This window comes from Galleria mellonella, unplaced genomic scaffold, assembly GCF_026898425.1.
Source record: "Galleria mellonella isolate WM207_F2 unplaced genomic scaffold, CSIRO_AGI_GalMel_v1 utg7813, whole genome shotgun sequence".
In the NCBI taxonomy this organism is placed as follows: Eukaryota; Metazoa; Arthropoda; class Insecta; order Lepidoptera; family Pyralidae; genus Galleria; species Galleria mellonella.
The window spans coordinates 4,787-29,947 of record NW_026442152.1 but is presented as its reverse complement, the minus strand read 5'-3'; the positions used below and the strand labels follow the sequence as shown (position 1 = coordinate 29,947).

Below are 25,161 nucleotides of genomic sequence, written 5' to 3'. Positions count from 1 at the left end.
CTGACTTGGGCTTTATATAATTTCAGGCGGTGTTCTGGCATGAAATATCGTCTCACCCTATTGAGCACTCCTAACTTTTTGGAAGCTATCTTAGCCTTCTCCTCCAGATGACCGCAAAACTGGACGTCGCAAGATATATCAACGCCCAGAATTCCTAGACTTGACTTTTTATCGAGGGAAGTGCCCTGAAAGTGAGGAGATACGACAAACGGCGTCTTTTTTGCGGTAAACGCGCAGACTTGTGTCTTTTTGGGGTTAAATTGGACAAGATTTTGTTCACCCCAGATCGAAACTTGATGGAGTGAAGTTTCGATTTCAGACACAAGTCTATTCCGGCACTCATCGGTATGTGCCCGCGAGATCTTTGCATGACCGGTATATAATGTATCTCCTGTACTGTCGTCCGCATAGCAATGAATATTACTTATCTGTAACATATCATTGATATGCAGAAGAAACAGAGTCGGAGATAGTACACAGCCTTGCGGGACACCAGCATTCAAAGGTTTTAAATCAGAGCATGCACCGTCGACTACGACCTTAATGCTACGTTCCTTGAGAAAACTGGCGACCCAAATGCACAGTCTCGCAGGCAACCCAAATGAAGGTAGCTTTGAAAGCAGCGCTCTATGCCACACCCGATCAAAGGCCTTCGCAATATCCAGACTAACTGCTAAGGCCTCTCCCTTTCTCTCGATTGCCACTGCCCATCGGTGTGTTAAGTAAGCTAAAAGATCACCGGCCGAACGTCCCTGTCGAAAGCCATACTGGCGATCACAGATCAGCCGGTGCTCTTCTAGGTACCGGAGCAGTTGACGGTTAATGATGGATTCCATAACCTTCGAGAATAAGGAAGTGATAGCTATGGGCCTATAGTTTGGATCTGAGCGATCTCCCTTTTTAGGGATCGGATGCACCAGAGCAGTCTTCCAAAACTTTGGGACTATGCCCGATGAGTAGCTAAGCCGAAAAAGACGCGTAAGAACCGGAGCCAACTCTGGTGCGCACGTCCTAAGCACAATTGGAGGAATACCATCAGGCCCACTCGACTTATGGATTTCGAGGGAGAAAAGTGCTCTACGCACTGAGCTATGCGTGAATTTAATGTCAGGCATAGAGCTCCTACAACACGTGATGGTCGGTGGTGGTTTCTCCCCGTCATCCAATGTCGAGTTTGACGCAAAGATGGATCCAAGAAGATCGGCCTTTTCTTTAGCGTTCTGGGCCAACGAGTCATCCTCCCTGCGCAAAGGTGGAAAAGATGACTTACAGAAATTCCCTTGTGCAGCTTTGGCAAGAGACCAGAAAGCTCGAGTCCCAGAGGGCAAACTAGCCAATCTCTTGCCAATTCTACTAATATGCTCTGACTTCGCTGTGGCTATAACTCTTTTGAAGGACCTAGAGGCAGAGTTATACTTCTTTTTAAGAGCACTGGTGTTAGGATCTCGCGACGCCACACCTTTAGCCCAGGTTAGGAAGCACTCCTGTTTCAGACGAGATGCTGTTCTACAGGAGGCTCCATACCAGGGCTGGGATTTCCCGCCGACGGGCACCACAGAGTTAATAAATAATTCCATTCCCTGAAGCACCACATCAGCAATGGAATCGGCAATGGCGTCGGGATCATCCAGTGTGAAGCAAACCTGCCTCCATGGTAAAGATGCGAAAAAAATCCGCATCTCATCCCAATCTGCCGACCTGTAGTGCCAAATGCGACGTCTACCCGTAGAACGAGGTGGAGTCGGACTCGTAAGAGGCACTTCGCTCCGCACCAAACAGTGATCCGACGATCCAAGCGGGGCTTCGACGGAGATCACATAGTTGTCTGGGTGGGTGGTCAGCAGAAGGTCCAGCAGTGAAGGTGAATGGTCCAACACATCAGGGATTCGCGTAGGCGAGGAAACAAGCTGTGTCAGACCATAAGCCAAAGCAAAGTCATGAACAGATCTTCCCGCATAGTCGGTTGTACGCGAACCAAGCCATTCGGCATGGTGGGCATTAAAGTCGCCAACAATCACGACTTCAGCGGAAGGAATCTGCTCAAGCAGGGAATCTGTAGCCATTTGGACGTGCTCAATAAGTTGCATTTTAAACACGTGTAATACTATATACATACATACATATACAACAATGTACAAAACACGTGCAATTTACTATGCTATAATTATATTAAGTACAACTGGCTGATAAATAAATCATCATGACTGTATGCAAGGGGTTTCTTTAATGATTAATAATGCAATTGTAACGGGGGGAAAGGGATTGTTAGTAATAGACTGAGAATCCCATTGCTAGCAATATACCCAACCAGGTCGACCTCCCCGCGGTTCCCCCTGGAAACTATCATGGTTAATTCCTTGTGAATCCATCATGATGGGCTAACTGACCTGTTTTCATTCTCATCTATCACCCTTCACTGGTGCTCCGCCAGCGTATACCGTTAGCACAGGCGAGGTATCATCTAGCGTGTTTAGAATACCATTTCATTTTACCAGAGGGAGACTTTGTACAAAAGTCGATATCTTGGGTACCTCTGTCCCATTCGTGTTTCAACCGTGAAGCAGTTGTGTTTGCATGGCTGTGTTTCGGTTTGAAGGGTGGGATATGGCGTAAATTTACTGGGTACAGAGGAATAACACCTGAGTCCTCAGGAATGGCAACGCATGGGGGTATCATGGGCGAAACAGTATACTCTGTTATGTCTGTGATACTGCTCATGTCTATAGGCGACGGTTACCACTTTCCATCGGGTGGGCCGTCAGCTAGATCGCCATTCTAAGTTGTAAAAAAAAAATTTTTTTTTTACCCATCGAAAAAATATGTATATGTTGACAGGGCACTATTGAGGTGTAATAAGTGGGGAAGACAGCAGGTCAGTTGGTCAATCCTGATTAAATTAACCACTTTTGCAGGAGGGGGGGGACGCGAGGTGAACCTAATAACTTATTATTGATAATGGCTGAAAATATATATATATATATAGACTTTGACATAATTTTAAAATTACTGTTTGACATTACCATTTGTCTTGTCCTTCATTGTTCTAATATGAAGTATACAATTCTCTGTGAATATATTTTTTCTGTCTAATAATAACATTCTATATTCGACGATTTACAATACATATATTCCTGCCGAAGCTTTCTCTAGGGACTACAGCATTGGGTTCTTCAAAAAGAGCATATTTAGGGTTTTTTAAGGGTCGGCAAGGTCTCGTGGCATCCCTAGCGTTACAGACGTCCGTAGGCTACAGTAAGCCCGTTTAACATCAGACAGACCGTATGCTTCTTTCCCACCTTAGTAGTATAAATAAAAATCGGTAAAAAAACTTTTAAGTTAAACGGTTTTATTTTATGTGCACTGAAAACTACAAAATAAATAAATAGTTACTTACCTATCAACCTACGTAGGTGATCTCGGTCATTAATATCTCTGATGGTAGTGGTTGTCATAACATGAACCATGTCAGCGGCCGAAAGGCAGTTCATGAGAGAACACTAACACCAGGGTTTGCTTGGTAGGTAAACTAAGCAGCCCACACTATAACAAGTAGGTATTTTGACCTTCTAGTTCAGAAATATTTTAGTACTAGGCAGAATAGCTTTTAGGCATATTAGACTAAAATAAAAACGTGGGGCCCCTCTGAAATCATACCTATAGCAGAGCATATCTTATACTTTGGTAGATCATGAGCTCGGCGTTCGCTGGTGAAGCCGTAACGGCTGGTTATTGATGGTCAAAACCTCCAGTTACGATTATAGTAAGTCGATTCAGCGGACCCTGGACTCCGGAGCTATGAGATTTCGGATGCGACCGGGATAAACCGCTAGGATGATGATGATGACGATTATAATAAGTCGATGCAATCCACACTTAGTATAGTATAAAATAATACAGAAATAGTTAATGGGCCCCACGTTTTTATTTTAGTCTAATATGCCTAAAAGCTATTCTGCCTAGTACTAAAATATTTCTGAACTAGAAGGTCAAAATACCTACTTGTTATAGTGTGGGCTGCTTAGTTTACCTACCAAGCAAACCCTGGTGTTAGTGTTCTCTCATGAACTGCCTTTCGGCCGCTGACATGGTTCATGTTATGACAACCACTACCATCAGAGATATTAATGACCGAGATCACCTACGTAGGTTGATAGGTAAGTAACTATTTATTTATTTTGTAGTTTTCAGTGCACATAAAATAAAACCGTTTAACTTAAAAGTTTTTTTACCGATTTTTATTTTCTTGTTTTTAGTATTTAGTGAAATTGTTTACCAAATATTCCTCATTCTATTTAATTCATTCAGTGCATCATTATTATATGGTTTCTTACCTGATAATTTAGTACAATTTAATTCCTCAATACATAGCCCTTCCAGAGACTTGACTCGACTTAGAGCCACGTATGCTTGTCCTTCCTCAAACCATTTTGAGCCCAAATATACTACTGCATGGTCGACGGTGCTGCCCTGCATCTTATGGACGGTGAATGCTCATGACAAAACTAAGGGCAACATCCTTTTTTCAGCCGTACCATAATTGAATTTTTTGGAAACTGTATGGCTTTAGGGTAAATTACGTGCATGCCGTCTGTGCCAAAGTCAATTAAAACTGATGATATATCTGTTTCGTACATTTGGGTTCGACGGAACTGAGGCCAAAAAGGTGTCTGAGTGTCAAGTGTCTGAGAGTCTAGTGTCTGAGTGTCTTGTATCCGAGTGTCCAGTGTCTGAGTGTCTAGTGTCTAGTGTTTAGTATCTGAGTGTCGAGTGTCTAGTGTCTGAGTGTCGAGTGTCTGAGTGTCTAGTGTCTAGTGTTTAGTGTCTGAGTATCGAGTGTCGAGTGTCGAGTGTCGAGTGTCGAGTGTCGAGTGTCGAGTGTCGAGTGTCGAGTGTCGAGTGTCGAGTGTCGAGTGTCGAGTGTCGAGTGTCGAGTGTCGAGTGTCTAGTGTCTAGTGTCTGAGTGTCTAGTGTCTGAGTGTCTAGTGTCTGAGTGTCTGAGTGTCTTGTATCCGAGGGTCTAGTGTCTGAGTGTCTAGTGTCTGGGTGTCTGAGTGTCTAGTGTCTAAGTGTCGAGTGTCGAGTGTCGAGTGTCGAGTGTCGAGTGTCGAGTGTCGAGTGTCAAGTGTCGAGTGTTGAGTGTCGAGTGTCTAGTGTCTGAGTGTCTAACGTCTGGGTGTCTGAGTGTCAAGTGTCTGAGAGTCTAGTGTCTGAGTGTCTTGTATCTGAGTGTCTAGTGTCTGAGTTTCTAGTGTCTGGGTGTCTGAGTGTCTAGTGTCTAAGTTTCGAGTGTCGAGTGTCGAGTGTCGAGTGTCAAGTGTCGAGTGTCGAGTTTCGAGTGTCTAGTGTCTGAGTGTCTAGTGTCTGAGTGTCTAGTGTCCGGGTGTCTGAGTGTCAAGTGTCTGAGAGTCTAGTGTCTGAGTGTCTTATATCCGAGTGTCGGAGTGTCTAGTGTCTAGTGTTTAGTATTTGAGTGTCGAGTGTCGAGTGTCGAGTGTCCAGTGTCTGAGTGTCGAGTGTCTGAGTGTCTAGTGTTTAGTGTCTGATTGTCGAGTGTCGAGTGTCGAGTGTCGAGTGTCGAGTGTCTGAGTGTCTAGTGTCTGGGTGTCTGAGTGTCAAGTGTCTGAGAGTCTAGTGTCTGAGTGTCTTGTATCCGAGTGTCCAGTGTCTGAGTATCTAGTGTCTGGAAGTCTGAGTGTCTAGTGTCTAGTGTTTAGTATCTGAGTGTCGAGTGTCGAGTGTCTGAGTGTCTAGTGTCTGGGTGTCTGAGTGTCAAGTGTCTGAGAGTCTAGTGTCTGAGTGTCTTATATCCGAGTGTCGGAGTATCTAGTGTCTAGTGTTTAGTATTTGAGTGTCGAGTGTCGAGTGTCGAGTGTCGAGTGTTGAGTGACGTCGAGTGTCGAGTGTCTGAGTGTCTAGTGTCTGGTGTTTAGTGTCTGAGTGTCGAGTATCGAGTGTCAGAGTGTCTAGTGTCTGGGTGTCTGAGTGTCAAGTGTCTGAGAGTCTAGTGTCTGTGTGTCTTGTATCCGAGTGTCTAGTGTGTGAGTGTCGAGTGTCTGAGTGTCTAGTGTCTAGTGTCTAGTGTTTAGTGTCGAGTGTCGAGTGTCTAGTGTCTGGATGTCTGAGTGTCTAGTGTCTAGTGTTTAGTATCTGAATGTTGAGTGTCGAGTGTCGAGTGTCCAGTGTCTGAGTGTCGAGTGTCTGAGTGTCTAGTGTCTAGTGTCTAGTGTTTAGTGTCTGATTGTCGAGTATCGAGTGTCGAGTGTCGAGTGTCGAGTGTCTGAGTGTCTAGTGTCTGGTGTTTAGTGTCTGAGTGTCGAGTGTCGAGTGTCAGAGTGTCTAGTGTCTGGGTGTCTGAGTGTCAAGTGTCTGAGAGTCTAGTGTCTGAGTGTCTTGTATCCGAAGTGTCTGAGTGTCTAGTGTCTGGGTGTCTGAGTGTCAAGTGTCTGAGAGTCTAGTGTCTGATGTCTTGTATCCGAGTGTCCAGTGTCTGAGTGTCTAGTGTCTGGATATCTGAGTGTCTAGTGTCTAGTGTTTAGTATCTGAGTGTCGAGTGTCGAGTGTCTGAGTGTCTAGTGTCTGGGTGTCTGAGTGTTAAGTGTCTGAGAGTCTAGTGTCTGAGTGTCTTATATCCGAGTGTCGGAGTGTCTAGTGTCGAGTGACGTCGAGTGTCGAGTGTCGAGTGTCGAGTGTCGAGTGACGTCGAGTGTCGAGTGTCTGAGTGTCTAGTGTCTGGTGTTTAGTGTCTGAGTGTCGAGTGTCAAGTGTCAGAGTGTCTAGTGTCTGGGTGTCTGAGTGTCAAGTGTCTGAGAGTCTAGTGTCTGAGTGTCTTGTATCCGAGTGTCTAGTGTCTGAGTGTCGAGTGTCTGAGTGTCTAGTGTCTAGTGTCTAGTGTCTAGTGTCTAGTGTTTAGTGTCGAGTGTCGAGTGTCGAGTGTCTGGATGTCTGAGTGTCTAGTGTCTAGTGTTTAGTATCTGAGTGTCGAGTGTCGAGTGTCGAGTGTCGAGTGTCGAGTGTCGAGTGTCGAGTGTCGAGTGTCTAGTGACGAGTGTCTAGTGTCTAGTGTCTGAGTGTCGAGTGTCTGAGTGTCTTGTGTCTAAATGTCGAGTGTCGAATGTCGAGTGTCGAGTGTCAAGTGTCGAGTGTCGAGTGTCTAGTGTCTGGATGTCTGAGTGTCTAGTGTCTAGTGTTTAGTATCTGAGTGTCGAGTGTCGAGTGTCGAGTGTCGAGTGTCGAGTGTCGAGTGTCGAGTGTCTAGTGACGAGTGTCTAGTGTCTAGTGTCTGAGTGTCGAGTGTCTGAGTGTCTTGTGTCTAAATGTCGAGTGTCGAGTGTCGAATGTCGAGTGTCGAGTGTCAAGTGTCGAGTGTCGAGTTTCGAATGTCTAGTGTCTGAGTGTCTAGTGTCGAGTGTCGAGTGTCTAGTGTCTGAGTGTCGAGTGTCTGAGTGTCTAGTGTCTAGTGTCTAGTGTCTAGTGTTTAGTGTCTAGTGTCTAGTGTTTAGTGTCGAGTGTCAAGTGTCAGAGTGTCTAGTGTCTGGGTGTCTGAGTGTCAAGTGTCTGAGAGTCTAGTGTCTGAGTGTCTTGTATCCGAGTGTCCAGTGTCTGACACTGGATGTCTGAGTGTCTAGTGTCAAGTGTTTAGTATCTGAGTGTCGAGTGTCGAGTGTCGAGTGTCGAGTGTCGAGTGTCGAGTGTCGAGTGTCGAGTGTCGAGTGTCTAGTGTCTGAGTGTCTGAGTGTCGAGTGTCTAGTGTCTGAGTGTCTAGTGTCTGGATGTCTGAGTGTCTAGTGTCTAGTGTTTAGTGTTTAGTATCTGAGTGTCGAGTGTCGAGTGTCGAGTGTCTAGTGTCTGAGTGTCGAGTGTCTGAGTGTCGAGTGTCTAGTGTTTAGTGTCTGAGTTTAGTATGTGGAGTGTCGACTATATACGAGTGTCTAGTGTCTAGTATCTGAGTGTCGAATGTCTGAGTGTATATATAAACTGGTGTTTAGTGTCTGAGTGTCGAGTGTCGAGTGTCGAGTTCGAGTGTCTAGTGTCTGAGTGTCTAGTGTCCGAGTGTCTAGTGTCTGAGTGTCTTGTATCCGAGTGTCTAGTGTCTGTGTGTCTAGTGTCTGAGTATCTAGTGTCTGAGGGTCTAGCGTCTGAGTGTCTAGTGTCGAGTGTCGAGTCTCAAGTGTCGAGTGTCTAGTGTCTGAGTGTCTAATGTCCGAGTGTCTAGTGTCTGAGTGTCTTGTATCCGAGTGTCTAGTGTCTGTGTGTCTAGGGTCTGAGTGTCTGAGTATCTATGTCTGATAGCGTCTGAGTGTCTATGTCGAGTGTCAAGTGTCAAGTGTCGAGTGTCGAGTGTCGAGTGTCGAGTGTCATTGAGAGTGTCTAGTGTCTGGGTGTCTGAGTGTCAAGTGTCTGAGAATCTAGTGTCTGAGTGTCTTATATCCGAGTGTCGGAGTGTCTAGTGTCTAGTGTTTAGTATTTGAGTGTCGAGTGTCGAGTGTCTAGTGTCTAGTGTCTGAGTGTCGAGTGTCTGAGTGTCTAGTGTCTAGTGTCTAGTGTTTAGTGTCGAGTGTCTAGTGTCTGTGTGTCTAGGGTCTGAGTGTCTGAGTATCTAGTGTCTGAGGGTCTAGCGTCTGAGTGTCTAGTGTCGAGTGTCGAGTGTCAAGTGTCGAGTGTCGAGTTTCGAGTGTCGAGTGTCAGAGTGTCTAGTGTCTGGGTGTCTGAGTGTCAAGTGTCTGAGAGTCTAGTGTCTGAGTGTCTTGTATCCGATTGTCCAGTGTCTGAGTGTCTAGTGTCTGGATGTCTGAGTGTCTAGTGTCTAGTGTTTAGTATCTGAGTGTCGAGTGTCGAGTGTCGAGTGTCTAGTGTCTGAGTGTCGAGTGTCTGAGTGTCTAGTGTCTCGTGTTTATTTTCTGAGTGTCGAGTGTCGAGTGTCGAGTGTCTAGTGACGAGTGTCTAGTGTCTAGTGTCTGAGTGTCGAATGTCTGAGTGTCTTATGTCTGGTGTTTAGTGTCTGAGTGTCGAGTGTCGAGTGTCGAGTGTCGAGTGTCTAGTGTCTGAGTGTCGAGTGTCTGAGTGTCTTGTATCCGAGTGTCTAGTGTCTGTGTGTCTAGGGTCTGAGTGTCTGAGTGTCTAGTGTCTGAGGGTCTAGCGTCTGAGTGTCTAGTGTCCGAGTGTCTAGTGTCTGGGTGTCTCAGTGTAGTCCTATTATTTGATACCCATATTGTGGTAGTTGTGGAAAAATATGTACCTAGTCCGCCATATTGGAACGGCGTCCATCTTGAATTTTAAATTTTGACATAATCATCGTGTTTTACTAGTGTAGCCCTTTCATTTGATACCCATATTGCGGGGATTAAGGAAAAATATGTAATCCGCCATTTTGTATCGGCGGCCATCTTAGATTTATAATGTTATTGATTTTATTGTATTGTATTGTCATCTAAATGAAATGTGTGTACCAAATTTCAGATCAATCTGACAACGGGAAGGTGCTTAAATTCCAATTTCTAATTTTGACCCAAATAAATAAATACCGTACAGGTCGAGCTAAATAAAACCGTTTAAAAAGAAATTGTTCGGAGACATTATTAAAAAGAAAAACTTAGTCTAATAAAATACTCGAATATCTATGCGAGTAAATATGACAGTCCTCGGACTCGAGTCAGGATTCGATTCTTTAATGAACATCAAAATATTCGATTACCAAAAAAAGGCCGACTTGGCACTTGAGTAGAAAAACTTGTAATCTGAAATGCAGTAGGTAGTTTGCAGTGTCCTGAAAATATTAATGAATGAAGTTGAGTCACACATGACATGACGCAAAACTTGGTTAGTGTGCCGGTCACATATAGGGTTGCCATCTGTCCGGGTTTCCCCGGATTTGTCCTTATTTAGAGGGCATCCGGAGAGCGTCCGAACGGGGCGTAATTCTAACTGATTATTAAAACAATTCGTAACAAACTGTAATAAAATTGTTTTGTTGAGTACATTTAAAATGTTGATAAAAGATGACTACATTTAATTTTAAGGTCTGAAAATGAATGTAATGGCAATTTGTAACATTTATAACTGTTTGTTATTACACTATGTTTAAAAAAAACTGTTTAAATGTCCGGGTTCTGGACTCCTAATGGGAATTTCACGTGTCTTGTCCTGGTTGCCAATTTTTTTGTGATGGCAAGTAACCCTAGTCACACAGAGCCATGGCTGTGAGTGATGCCTCTGGTTTAAATAATGCAATTAATTCATAATATTTACTAACAATAATTCGTGTAAGCTGTCGCGAGCTAGCAACGTAGTAGCTAAAGTCACCCTCTGGTGAAATATGTAATAGATTTATTTATATAACAAATAATAATATAAACTCTTCGATCGCATAAGATTCCGAGTCCCACAGATACTTCCAATACATTGATTGTGACGTCACACCTTGTAAGTCTTTATATTATACCAATACAATACCACACTGGCCGAATGCGAAATTGCATCCGCCGATTTACCGGTTCACACAGTGCCGTTCGATACTAAAATAGCTTTGTTATATGCAACAGTGAATACGACGATAAAATTTGTAACCTTTTGTAGTATGGGTCTTGCATTTAAAATCATCCCTTCTTTTCTCGTAGATGTCACAAGAGGCGACTAAGAAAACTTAATTGTCAAAGGAAAGAGCAGCAGCGTCACTCTTGAAACATCTCTAAAACGTCTGCCAAGTGTGGCAACTACTGGCAAAACTCCCCTTATGGGGAAGGCTTATGTTCAGCAGTGGACAGATAACCGTTGATATAATTGAAAGCAAATAATAAGTTAACTTTCCTTAGTCCATTATTAATAGAATTCATTATCAATGTATAAAACAGGCAGGTCGAATCGACCGCGAATTGTCTCAAATCGATTTTCCATAATGCAATCTATTTAAATACATTATACTCGAGTAATACTTTTTTTATGCAACTTAGAATGGCTAAAAGCCCATCTGGTGAAAGTGGTAACCATCACTTATAGACATGAGCAGTACCATGGACATAACAGAGTATACTCTTTCGCCCATGATACCCCCCATACGTTGTCATTCCAGAGGACTCAGCTGTTATTCCTCTGTACCCTGTAAATTCACTGCCATATCCCACCCTTCAAACTGAAACACAGCCATGCAAACACAACTGCTTCACGGTTGAAACACGAATGGGACAGAGGTTGACTTTTGTACAAAGTCTCCCTCTGGTTTATGCTTTTCACAATAATAATAATCTCTCTCTATCTCTCGTTCTTGTGTGGGTTTTTGTTCGCTACTTCGTTCGAATGAATTTTAGTAGTAAAACCAACGAATAGGACCTATACAACTGTGAAACCACTACCAATTTGGTGCAGTAGTTTTTGCGTGATACTGAAGCAAACATACCGACATCGTACGGGATATTATCGACAATTTTGATTATATATAATTAATCGTCGCTTATAATAAATCTATCGATTGTCAAATCAGACTTATCGTTCTTAGATTAAACAGACTATATTATGTACTTTTGCCACGATCAAAGTCACGATTTCTTTTTGCGGTGCAAAATTTTAAATTATTTATGGAATAATGTCTCTATATGTGTGATTTACCTTGATCTATTTAGTATATTAATGTATTTATGTTTATGTATTATTTTTTATATTATATATGTATGTTTATGTATTGTAATCTTATTTTTATATTTAGAATAGTATGCATTTTCTTTGATTCCTTTTATATATTTACTATGTCTGATTTGCGCCATCTACCTTTCTCTCTGTACTTATCCATTATTTATGCCAGGTTGTCTGTAAGAGATTGCTTTTAGCGATAAGTCCGCCTTTTGTATATGCACATTCTGTATAAATACTCCTTGTATACATCTTTACTGTGCGCAATAAAGAGTTTATTATTATCTCAGGTTATTGATAAATTATTACACGTAGACAAGTAGTCAGGGACTCAATGCCTTAGCCTCATTTCAAATAAAGAATTTGTAAAGATAAAAAAGATAAATAACCAGAAAGATGGTACACTTATTATCTTGCATCGATTTCTACGAGAAATAATAGTAATATTCCTAATAGTTGTTCTTTTGGAAGGAAGGGGAATCTGCCAGACAAAATTGGATAACGTTGTTTTATACTTCCTTTTTTATATACTATATTTTGTTTATAAAATGTGACTAATTACGAATAAACAATTAATAAAAAAGGAATTAAATTAAAAGTAGTTAAGGCAAAATTACAGAAAACCAGCCTTTGCATATTTTTTTCGTTTTTCTCAAGTATTCTCACACAACTACTTATGACACACCATTTCTTAAAATCCATCAAGCCACTGAGACTGTATGTTGCGAAGAATATCCGGACACGCATACAATTCAAATAACGTCACCCACCTTTCATTGGCAGTTGATACAAACGCATCAATGAAGAGACACATAAAATACATCTCCATCAATGTTATTAGCTTTAACTCGGACTCTGATGCTTGGTCTCTTACCGAGATATTAGCTCTAATATTTTTGTTTCTCATTCCTAACAGCAGCGAACTATTACAAATATTTAAAAACAATAATTATCTGTTAATGCTTAGTCATTATTATAATTCATCACTCCCCAGTGTTATGTCTATCCGGTGTTCAACAACACTTCATTATTAAACGGTCAATCGGCCACTGTATTGCCAATCAATGGATTATTTACATTATCTGAGAAAGAATAGTTATATCCCCTATTTATAAAAGCCTTATGATTCTCAACTATCTTTGAACATTAAGAAAAAATAATAAATCTTCGAACACAAGCATAAACAAGTCGAAGGATATTTAGAAGATTTCATAACATGGTTCAATCGTAAGACGAACTGAGCGCATTTGGTATTTTGCAACTTTCCAGTTAAGTTTTTTACGCCAATTATTGGAAATATTCAGTAATGATTATTTACAGGACTTTCGGTGTGAAGTTATTGTATTATTTCTAATAGTGGCGTAAAATAATAAAATACAATCTATTGAATCTACCACGGTTACTGTATCCTGTTCCTCCCGGAATATTGTCAAACCAATTAGAAGAACAAAGCGTATACTGACAATATTAAAAGGAAAACGTGAAACAAAATCCTAGCCTAAGCTATCTAGACAGTACGATGCTAACATAAATCATTAATACTTATAATGATAATAATATATATTTGTATTGACATATTTATATCAAAAATAGCCAATTTTTAATCTATATTATGATATGTTGTCACTTACAAAGGTCAAAGCACCCCGTCATGTTTACAGACTGCCTATCGCGTATAGTCTGCATCAAAATTGGCTATCTGAAGTGATCTGAAATGTTCAAGTACCTCATATATTGCCCAGTCTGTTGCTGTGTTGATAGATATTATCTTTATCGTACATACAATATTGACACGCGACGGTTTTTTAGTGCATGAAAAATATTCCATTTCAAATATATATATCACTTGTTGCACTATCGATTAGAATAGGATCATATCTATATAATTCATCAATTTCTCCTGCAAATGTTGACGCATTCTTAATATTGATATCAGACATATTTTTTACAGCTTGAATTACTTTGCTGAAGTCACTTTTCATTTCTACTTTGTTTCTTTTTGTCTAATAATACTTATACAATCATCCTGAATATATTAAATAGTCTAATGGGTCCCTTAATGCCGTATTGTAATAAGATTTGTCAATTGGATGATTCTTCAACAAGAATTATATCTATGTATCTATTGATTTAAAAACTGAACTATTAAACAGATTTTGACAAAATTTCAATCTGACCAATCAGTTTATGCTTTGCAGATAAAAAGATTTCCAAATCGTTTTACAACTGACGGAGTTATCAGGTAACAAACATAAAATTACAACCGAATTTTTAATTTTTTAACCTTTTTAAGTCGATTAAAATGCAAATAAAGATACCAATCAGGCCCGAAGCAATGTCTGTTTCTAACATTATCCTAAAATGTTTTTCTCTCAAACCTGAATTAAATCCAGACTACAGTTGATATTAAAACCAAATGATCTAGATAAACTACGTTTTTATATGTACTTAGAATTATTGGCCAAACATACCGTTATCGCATAACAATACTTGTCAATTTAATCTCACCCATCCATTAATGTATTTGTTTTTGTTTTCTATACTTACTGGAATATCCGATAATACTATGTAATAACATATTCTATCATTAGTTCTTCAAATTGATTGTGCTTTGTTTATTTTTTAAAATAAAAATAGATGTGTAGATGATTTCTCCTAACTTGACTTTTTACGTGACTTTTGAATTTTACAGCCACAAAAAACTTACAAATTTAATCATTTGAATATAATAATTGTGGCCTATATGCTTCCCAGAAGAAGCAATGACTGGTTTAATTTTTTTTTTTTTTGCTATAAAAAAAGTAGATAATTAGTGTAATCTCTTACTTGTCCTAGAATGATTTGAATTTTAAGATGAAGAATTGGCTCTACATTTATATGTGCTTGGCGATTTCTGGCAATCCTAATTTGAAAATAAATCGTCTTTTAATAATTTTGGTTCAAAAATTGCTTTTGTTTTTATTACATAAGGAATTTACTACGTAAGGAATCTGTTTATATAGGTATGAATTATTATTTATCGTCTCAACATATCCGAACCACTTTATCATTCCGCTTCTGTATTGTCCCAGGGGAATATATTGTTGATAGTAATATATTCGCCATAGTAATCGATGACAATGACAATAATTCAAAAGGTTCAAGCCATTCAGGTTTGCCTTGGCTTGAAACTATTGTGTCAGAAACAGGACTTACAAATTATGCTACCGAAAACCTGTTCATTTCATATGTCTGTACCTACCTCAAATTATTTTGAGCTTATAACAGTATTGTTGTATTAGCCGTTAACTGTCCACTGCTGAACATAACCTCCCAATTAAGGGGGATTTTGCCAGTAATTGCCACGCTTGGTAGGCGGGTTGGCAATTGCAGTTTAGCTTTTGGTGATTTTCTTTGAGAGACGCTGCTGCCCATCCCCCCACCATAAGCTCCCTTAGTTGCGTCTTACGACACCCAAGAGAAAGAAAAAGATGGCTTTTCTATGCCCAGACCTACATGGTTATAACAATATATTACATTGCAATGCTTCTGGATGATTACAACATGATGGCAATGGTCAACTTTTAATCCGGTAAAAGAATTCTAAAAGTAGAATGGCCTGATCAGACGTAGATCTGCTTTCAAGTATGTGCACATATTATTTGAAAACATCTCTTTGCAGCTTACTATATAGATTTATATACCTTATGTTTACATATATAGAGTTAGTCATGCGGACACAGTGTGACTACAGAAGGCTAGTCGTTGTCCCCAGTTGTCGGAATTACGATTAAAAGTGTCCTAAATTATTTTAAACTAGCATTCCGCCCGCTACTTTGTATGCGTGGTTTTCAGAAGTAAGAAAATGAATGAAATACTCGTAGATCACTTCTAGTCGGCGTATCGAGATGAAACATTTTAAGTTAGACCTTCAGAAAGATACTGGGAGTTAATTTAGTTCCATTGTTTTTACTTGATGCCGGAATAAACGTGCAAATAGACAAATAAAATTTCTAAAAACTATTGTTTTGATTTCTATTGCTTTTAACTTCACATAACAATTTTTCTTTAATATCTTCCACACACATATATCATATAGTTACTGTTTTATTATATTAGTAAGTATATATGATAGTTTTCGTAAAACCTCTTTGTATTGTCAGTAGGTAATGAAGGTCAGTTTGGTTTGGACTTCATTTATGTGGTCCCATGTGTCTCCTCTCACAAATATTGTAAATTATAGTTTAGAAATCAATGTACCTAGTTTCTAATTATATTGTTAAAACACTTTAAAAAGACAAGATATCATACAAATCGGTGAAAAATTCTTTGTTTCTATTCAAACAATTCCATTTTTTATTTTTCAACGTCACGTTGGTCATACACAAATGATCACGACACGTGTTCTACATAACATTTTTGGCTTGCTCGTGTATATTCAAATATTCATTATATCCGTGACCTATTTCGAGACCATCCGGATATTGAACCGGTGCGAAACATAATTTATATGATAATTTTACGTATTAGTCGAATATTTTCAACACCCGTTCTATAAAAAAAAATCTTTCTACTGTATTTCGTAATTGTAATATGTATATAACAAATATCTGCAATAATCTGCAATATTTGGCAATAATCCAACATAAATAAAATTTTAACACAAAACACTACGCCCTCTATTCTTTCCTTGTATAGAAAGTACGGAACTATTGTTTACTCTTGTTCTCGATAGATGGCGTTTTTGTTGTCGTATTTCTGAAACGCGCTATAAAAATTTGCTGCCGATTGAATATAAGCTTGGGCGACAGTTTTGAAATCATACTTACCTGGCGTAGGGGATACCGTGATCACGAAGGTGGTTCCTCCAGGGCGAGGCCCTTCCATTGCACTACGGTCGGGCTGACCCTTGCGATTAACCCAAATGCGGTTAACTCGGACGCGTAATTTTTGGTAGTGGGGACTGCGTACGCGCTGTCCCCTTAATAAATATAATTTATACATTAAAATAGCTTTTCAAGACCTATTAAATATTATTAATAAATAAATATGATCACTAGTTTTTTTTTGTTTTGTTTATTGTAATTATTTATTTACTTATTTACATACATATATCTAGTTGTTTATATATTAAATTATAACGTTTAGTCAGCCATGTGTCAAATTAGTTGACTCATTTTTTTAATATTTTTTTTAGTATTCTATGCATTAAAGAATTATCGCCAATGTTAAAAAAATCCTCCTAATTGAATTATTTCCCCAAATGAGGCTACTTTTTTTTTAATGTAAATTGATTGTATAATTGTATAGGTAATGATAATTAAATATATAAATGAATTTAAATATTGTATGAGGATTACAATAATAATACTTGAAACAGTTTTATATAAATGAGATAAAAAAAGCTACGTTATATTACGACCTATATACCCTATTTATAGTAATAATTTATAATCTGATATCCTAGTTAACACGTGGATAAAAAATTTACCTATTTTCCGTAAAGCATTTTGAAGGAAATAGTATATTCATATAATCTGAGGCTTATACCAAAACACAGATACGACATCAACTACTCTTGCTTAGTTATACGTGTACCTGTAAAACAATTTAAAGTATTGTTCGCGTTGTATAACTAAATTTTTTGATTAATTATTTTATGTCAACATATTATATTATCTTGCATTCTTAACTTCAAGTAAAACCACGGTATTCCTACTATGCTAAAGCCAATCATACTTTGTATAAGTTACTTGAAATAATTAAACTGTGGTACACAAAAAAAACTAACTTCAATTGTGACAAAACCAGTTATTTTAAACCAAGTATCATGAGTGAAACAGTACACTGTTATGTCCATGATGCTGCTCATGTCTATAGGCGACGGCTACCACTTTCCATCAGATGGGCCGTCAGCTTATTTGCAATTCTAAGTTGTATAAAAAAACAATTTGTATTTTAAAACATGTATTTTGATAAAATCTCTATAGGACCAATATGTAAGCGTATATTTCAGATTAAAAATAATTTTCCAGGTTATGACAAACATAAAAAAAAAAATAACCGAATTGAGAACGCTCTTTTTTTCGAAGTTAATTAAATATATGAATTAAGTAGGCTTTCAAAAGTATTATAAATGTACTAGTTATCTGAAATAAAATAGCATAAAATACGAACGAATATTATGCTTGGTGTATATAACTACCTACTGAAAAAACATTACTAATATATAAAAACAAAGAGCATTATATAATTATGTTTTTAAACGCGAGGTCAACGGTTTCCTCTACGATAATAAATAATGGAGCGGTTGTTGTTAGGCATACCTATTGACATCAAAACAAGCATTTTAACACGTTTTATATAGCCACCTGTTAATCTTCTATATCCTTGGCACTAACAATAAATAAATCACGTAATTTATTAGCAATGATCATCATCAAATCAGGCTTTAACTGTCCACTGCTGAACAAAAGCCTGCCCCTTGGGGGTGTCGCCAGTAGTTGCCACGCTTGGCAGACTGATTGGCAACCGTAGGCTTTAGAGATGTTTTATGTGGGACGCTGCTGCCCATTCCTCGCCCTCCCTAATCGGCTATTACGACACACACGGGAAAGGAAGAGGTGGCCTATTCTATGCCGAGACCACACGGCTTTTACTAGCGATAATTTATTAAAATATCGTGTCCTACTGTTGGTCATGAGTCTCCCAAAATGGGGATAGTATCGTATCATCCGTTAACTGTCCACTGCTGAACATAGGCCTCCCCTTTAGATGGTTTTGCCAGTAGTTGCCACGCTTGGCAGACATGTTGGCAACCGCAGTTAGGCTTTTGATGATGAATAGAATAGAATTTCATTGCTAACTATGTACATACATATAGCAGTAACCATTGCTTTGGATTTCACATCAATATCAACAGATGTTTTACAAGAGACGCTGTTGCCCATCCATCAACTATAAGTTCCCTTATGTTTGTTAATATTAGAATTAATATAGAACGTACAAGCTGACGGCCCACTCAGGTGGGCCATCAGCTTGTACGTTCTAAGTACAATATATCAATAAAGTTTCTTTTTTTATTTAAGAGTTTCCTTTTATCGGTGCAACTAATTAATGCATTATCTTCCAGCCAGCTTTATCCCAGGCCATATCTTTGACCTCCTTATTCGACATCACACGTAATGTTTCCTTCATCTGTCACATGTATTTATTCGTCGATCTTCCGTTTCCTCTTTTGCCCTCTATTTTTCCTTCTCACATGCTCAAAAAATCATCATGTCGTATAATGTGGCCCAGCATTTTGTCTCTTCTATTCTCTACTGTTAAAGATACGGTCTTTCATTTCTGTTTCCCAATTAATTCTGATATTCTGTACTGTTTGCAATCTCAAAGTTGTGCTCGTATCACTATTCGCTATTGGCTGACACCAAAAGATAGAGCAGTGACATCGGGCTGATAAAACAAATATAATGCCGATATGAAAAAGGTTTTGAACGTTTACTTCCAATGGTTTGATAAGTTTAAAAATAGATTTGTTTGTAATTCTTTGTTGTCAACTGATCCGACAAACTCAGTGATGATACTTTTAATTCTCGAAGTAGCTGAAGATATCTATAACAAAAATACAATCTTATTATTGCTGATTTGTAACTTATTTGTCATGTCATGTTATGCTGTGCCAAACAACCTAACGGCCGGCACCTAACTATCTATATAATGGTTACAACTCAGTTTATTGCTTTGCCCTTAAAAGAGCAAAACACTGATATTCTGTTGTGGCCAAGAGCTAGTCGCGAAATTTCTTAACAAAAGTATAAAAAATTATATGGATAAAATAAATTGTGTCCATTACATTCACTACTATTTAATATTTTAGCCTATATAAATAAATAACAGATACCATTAAATTGCTGGATCTCTTATATTATGTATTTTATTGCATTAACAGTTATTTCTTACGCTTAAATTTCAAGTGATTTTTAATCAAGTTCAAGCAAACCATGATGCATACATTTTGCATTACGCATCGATATAAAAGGATTACAGTCCTTAATTACCAAGACTCGCTTATATTTCTTTGTTTAGTTACACTAAGAGTTATTTATCTTTTGTTACAGGGCATCACCTGGGGCAAAGCGTTCCAAGTCTCGGCCGAGGACAAAGCCGCTTTACCCTACTTGAGCACCAGGGAATGCCAACTCGGTGGCTACAAAATTTTCACCGTCAACTTCTATCCCCGTCCTATCCTGTCCCCCACAAATAATAACTACATAACTGGTGAGAAGAGAGACGCCCTCATGTACATAGCCGTGCCAGAGAACCGACACTGGCTGGGTGAAGCTCCTCTCCTGGACATAGCGAAACAGATTTTACAGTGCCGCGGACCATCTGGGACAAACGTAGAATATTTATTAAGATTAGCCGATTTTATGAGGGATGAAATCCCTGAAGCGTTGGACGATCATTTGTTCTCTTTAGAGAGACTGGTGAGGAATCTCGCCGCCGAAATGAAGGTATGTTTGAAGAGTATGATGGGTGAGGTGGAGAAACAGGAATTGCCGTTGCAGGATGCCAAACCAGTCGCTTCTAGCTTCCAGTTCGCTTCCCGGGTACCAGAGAAGAAACTACGTTGTGTAAACATGTGATTGAAATTTCAAATGATCGTTCGCGCTAGATAGATTTATCACTTTTTAAGCATTCGGGTATTATTTAGCTATATGTGATAATAAAGTTTTGGAGTCTTGTTTTGATAAAATACAGACGCGTATCTATTGTTCCACGGTTACAATAGGTTCGACTAATTGATAATAAATAGTAATGTGATATGTTATGATTTTGAGACACAGTCTCATAACATTCAGAGGATGAGTGCTAAATGACTTCCTGTGGGATCGAAGACTTACTATGGTGTGTTTATTTTAATTCGTTTCTATTCAATCACAATTATACAATTTAATTGGATTTATTTACATTTCGCAAAAGTGTTTTTTTTACTTTACGAGTACATCAGTAAGTGACAGTCGAGTAGGTATCACTTTTGATCGGGTGGGCCGTATGTTTGTTTGCCATTCCAATAAAAAACAAATAATGATATCGCGTTATTAACTTTGTACAAAGTTAAATAATTTTGTAATATTTTATTGTAATCTATTTTGTATAGTTTTATTGTTTCTTTGACTATTTTTTTTAAATTGTGATATAAATAATTCTGTTTTATGTATAAATAAGGATTTGTAGGATCCAATAAATATTTTGCGCATACTTTTCTTAATGACCCATAGTAAGTTAATATTTTACGCACAGACACCATTTAGACCAAATAATAATGTAATTGACAAGTATTATTATTTATTAATGCTGTATAAAATAGATTAAGTTTTAATTATTGTTTGTATAATAATAAATTTATGTCGATCCAAGTGTGTCATTGTGTTAAACTTAATTAATTTGATTGTATCGAATTATATGCCCCTAACATTCAATGTTGTTTTTTTTTTTAAATAAATAATTAAAAAAACTATGTGATAACTTGAAGTGTCAAATAGTTTATCGTTGTATAATAAAACACTATAAAAATAGTCCAATATTTTGGAACGCGGTATTTTTTATAATCAGACTCAAGACCTTGAATACGAGTTTGTAAAATAATTGTAGAAGTGTGTGTAACATTGGTACATTACTGCAACGGCCAGCAACTGAAGCATTGATGGACGAACGTGCAAATGTGGGCCGAGGCAAAGCCGAAGCACACATACGTGAGTCCATCAATGCCTAGTTGTGGCCAAAGCTTGTATAGTACTTTTCTCAAACAATGCGCGGAAATCAAAAACACAATTTTATTTTTTGAGTTCAATGACGAATAACGAACAATAATAATTTTTTACGCGCCATAATGTTCCTTTGTTTTTTTTTTTTCAATAAACAGCTTTCTATTTGCAAGTCCGTTCGAAATTTAAATAAAACTTTTTATTAGTTACCTCCTTGGTAGCCATGTTTCGAAGTAAAAGGTCATTCCATTTTTAAATTACAGGATAGGTATGAGTTTACGTAGTAATTTATTTGGCCGCAAAACACGACAGATATGGATTTTCATACAACTTTTGCCGGCCGCTGCCCGCATGTATCTGGCCAGTACGGCAATTTTGATTTATCTCTAAGAAGATTGTCAAAATAATGCTCACATTTCCAAGTATGTTTGAGAAAAAAATATTATTTTCGAAAATTATATCCACCCGTGCGCTATTAAGAAAGATCGCTAGTATCTATAAAACATGGCGGTAGTCATAGACTGTCAAAACCTAAAAACAAGGAATTGCATAGAAGGAATGATAAAATAAAAACTTCATAGCAGGCTAGTGTATAGAAAATGTTATACGGTTGTATAACCCTACCAAATTCAGATACAACCTGCTTGCATACTTTCTACATAAACTGTGTCCAATATATAATCTAATAATTTAAGATTTGTTATTGTCAAATATTTGACACATCAAATATTTTCTATACACTAGCCTAATAAGAATTGAGAAAAATAGCAACTGATGGTGTATTTTCGTCCTCTTTTTACTAATTATATTTGCATAAGAAGAAAGGAGGCATCCAGTTTAGATTTACAGTTTTTATTTTATCATTCCTTCTATGTATGTTCCTTGTTCTTAGGTTAAAACCGTTAAAAAAGAATGCGAACTACTATCTTAATCTATGGCCATAACCTAGCAAATAGGTTTTGACATTTTATACCCCGTAATAGTAAATAGGGTTTTTGTGTCTTTGTTATGACTACTTGTTAAACTTTTCTGTTTTTTAAATTTGGAACAAATGTTTTTTAATAATAGATCGTTGAACAATATTTAATTCCAAAATTCGATTGTATCAAATTAATTTGAAATTTAATTAAACACTGGAGTAGCATTTTTAATTATGAGAAATTGTTTTATTTGCCCTATTCAGTAAATAAATGTTGTTTTTATAGTTGTGTTGCTGTTTTAAAGTTAATGTATTGTAAACTAGAAATGATCAAATCATTTCTGCCTAATATTACAAAGACTTAATTCAATAAATTATAAGATCGATATCATGTTATAATTGAAATATGAGCCTCGAAATGCGAAATATGCGAATATACCTATTGTGTAAATATTTTTACGCCATAAACAACGTGTTAAATGTGTATAATTATATATATATATATATATATATATATATATATATATATATATATATATATATATATATATATATATATATGTATAATTATATATATATGTTTATTATATATATATATATATATATATGTAATTGTTTACTAGTAATAACTTTTATATGAATTTGTATAAGGCTGCGCCATTATAATAATTGAAAAAAATAAACCTAATATTTATAGATAATTGCTTTTTATTTTATACTAGTTTTATTTAGCGACTTCGTCTGTCATCTGCTGCTCAAATGAAGCTATGCCGGATCGTTAGTCTACACTAATATTATAAAGAGGACTAATATTATAATATATATTTGTATTTTTGTGTGTATGTTTGTAATGAATAAACTCAAAGACTACTTTGACGATTTCAAAAATTCATTCACCATTACAAAGCTGCATTCACCTTGAGTAACATAGGCTATATTTATTGCTAGAAAAGATGAGGGATCCTTACTAAAACTTTAGTAACGTAACTCAAGGTGTAAAATAATGCTATAAAATATCTTTCTTCGCGTGCGCTGCGGAAACTATTGGTGATAGAACAAAAGTATGTTCTACAATATTGAAGAAAATATCAATAACTACAAAACACTTCGCGATACTATATGTCCAATTATTATCGTTATTTCACAATAACCACTTTTTAAAATATTATAAAAATGTCCACCCGTGCGAAGCCGGGACGTGTCACTAGTATTAAATAAACTGAAGTGTTAATATCTACCGACATCTACCGATCTAAAGGTACATCAACTGCACTACCGAGTGAGAAGAAAGTTATTATAGTTCACCGAACTAATAATAGATGGCGTTCATGTATTTTTTACTTACTAGGGATTGTAATGATAATTTTGTTTATTAATCTATCTTACCAAATATGACAATATATTTAATAGAAGAAGGTTATAACTCTTGTTTTGATTTGATTATGTTAGAATTAAAGCTTTATTTTAAGAATATAAAAGTTTTCATAAAAAAATTATTGGCTCCAAAGAGGGTATCAACTAGTTTTTTTTTTTTTTAAATACACGATAATGGTATGGTAAACCCCGTCTATGTTATCGGTATACGCTGGCAGGGCACCAATGAGGGGTGATAGGTGAAGATGAACAGACAGACAGCTTTACTTGAAATTGAACACAATGGTTTTTAGGGCGAACCGCGAGGAAGTCGTGACAGCGCGTATTGTTAGCAGATATTGTCTATATCCCCAATATTAACAATTCCTTTCCGACCAACCGGGATCTCAACTAAGTAGCAGGTAAAATATCTCAATAGACCGATATTTTATTTTCTTTCTTCTTTAAGATATTTCCTTTGACTTTTAAGCATTCGTTTATGGGCACCAGTCCACAACAAACTCAATCCGCGAGCCAGCTAACACCTTTAGATAATATTTCAAAAACCAGTTTTTTTTTTTTATACAACTTAGAATGGCAAACAAGCTGACGGCCCTGATGGAAATTGGTAACCGTCGCCTATAGACATGAGCAGTACCATGGACATAACAGAGTATACTGTTTCGCCCATGATACCCCCCATGCGTTGCCATTCCTGAGGACTCAGGTGTTATTCCTCCGTACCCAGTAAATTCACGCCATATCCCACCCTTCAAACCGAAACACAGCCATGCAAACACAACTGCTTCACGGTTGAAACACGAATAGGATAAACGTACTCAAGCAATCGAATTTTGTACAAAGTCTCCCTCTGGTATTAAAATGCTAGAATAGACGTCAAATAAAACGAATCCATCGCATTCATACGTATTTATTGATTAGGTACACCATATTATTAACATCCTTCCGTAGAAATTATCAAATATACAAACAATTACGTGACACAAACATGGCCGCCGCCGAACGCGTACATTTATCGAAACGACTAAACTATATCTAATAATAAATGAAATATATAAATTCAATACAATATCTCCTTCCAATACATTTGTTCTCGGGAATGAAAAGTCATGATATTTTCTTATTAAAAGAGTGACAGCTGTCAAGTTTGGATTTAGCAAGATATTGTTCAGGTTTCTTATTTAGGTAAGTATACACCTATCCCCCGATTTACACGGTACTTGTTTTACACGTTTTCGCTTTTACACGGTTTTCCAAATAAGTTTTTTTTTTTTTGTTTTTATCGCACTCTACTAAATGCTACTGTGCGTGTGTACACATCTCACGGGGAATCCCGAGCTTATGTGCTGACTTGCTGCACATGCACACTGTGTCTGTATTTCTTCGCATAAAATTAAAGTTTTATCTACGGAAAATTGTATTTGAGTGAAATTTTCACAGTGTCAGAAAGATTTAATTTTTCAGTTTAATGTATTGTAATTAAATAAAAAAACAGTGTTT

General features: G+C 37.4%; 1 protein-coding gene and 1 non-coding gene across 3 annotated transcripts in view; both read left to right on the top strand.

The window, feature by feature from the left end:
* The window catches only part of LOC113520163 (putative glutathione-specific gamma-glutamylcyclotransferase 2), a 40,448-nt gene extending 19,365 nt beyond the window's left edge, over positions 1-21,083 (top strand). For both annotated transcript variants that reach the window (XM_052901654.1, XM_052901653.1), the window contains one exon: positions 19,719-21,083. In XM_052901654.1, coding sequence (XP_052757614.1) covers positions 19,719-20,246 — 528 coding nt within the window. In that variant the 3' untranslated portion in view covers positions 20,247-21,083. The remainder of the gene's footprint in view (positions 1-19,718) is intronic.
* Positions 16,420-16,582, top strand: LOC128202211 (U1 spliceosomal RNA). The gene has a single exon (XR_008253647.1). It is a non-coding gene; the product is annotated as a U1 spliceosomal RNA (small nuclear RNA).
* Positions 21,084-25,161: the final 4,078 nt, after the last annotated feature.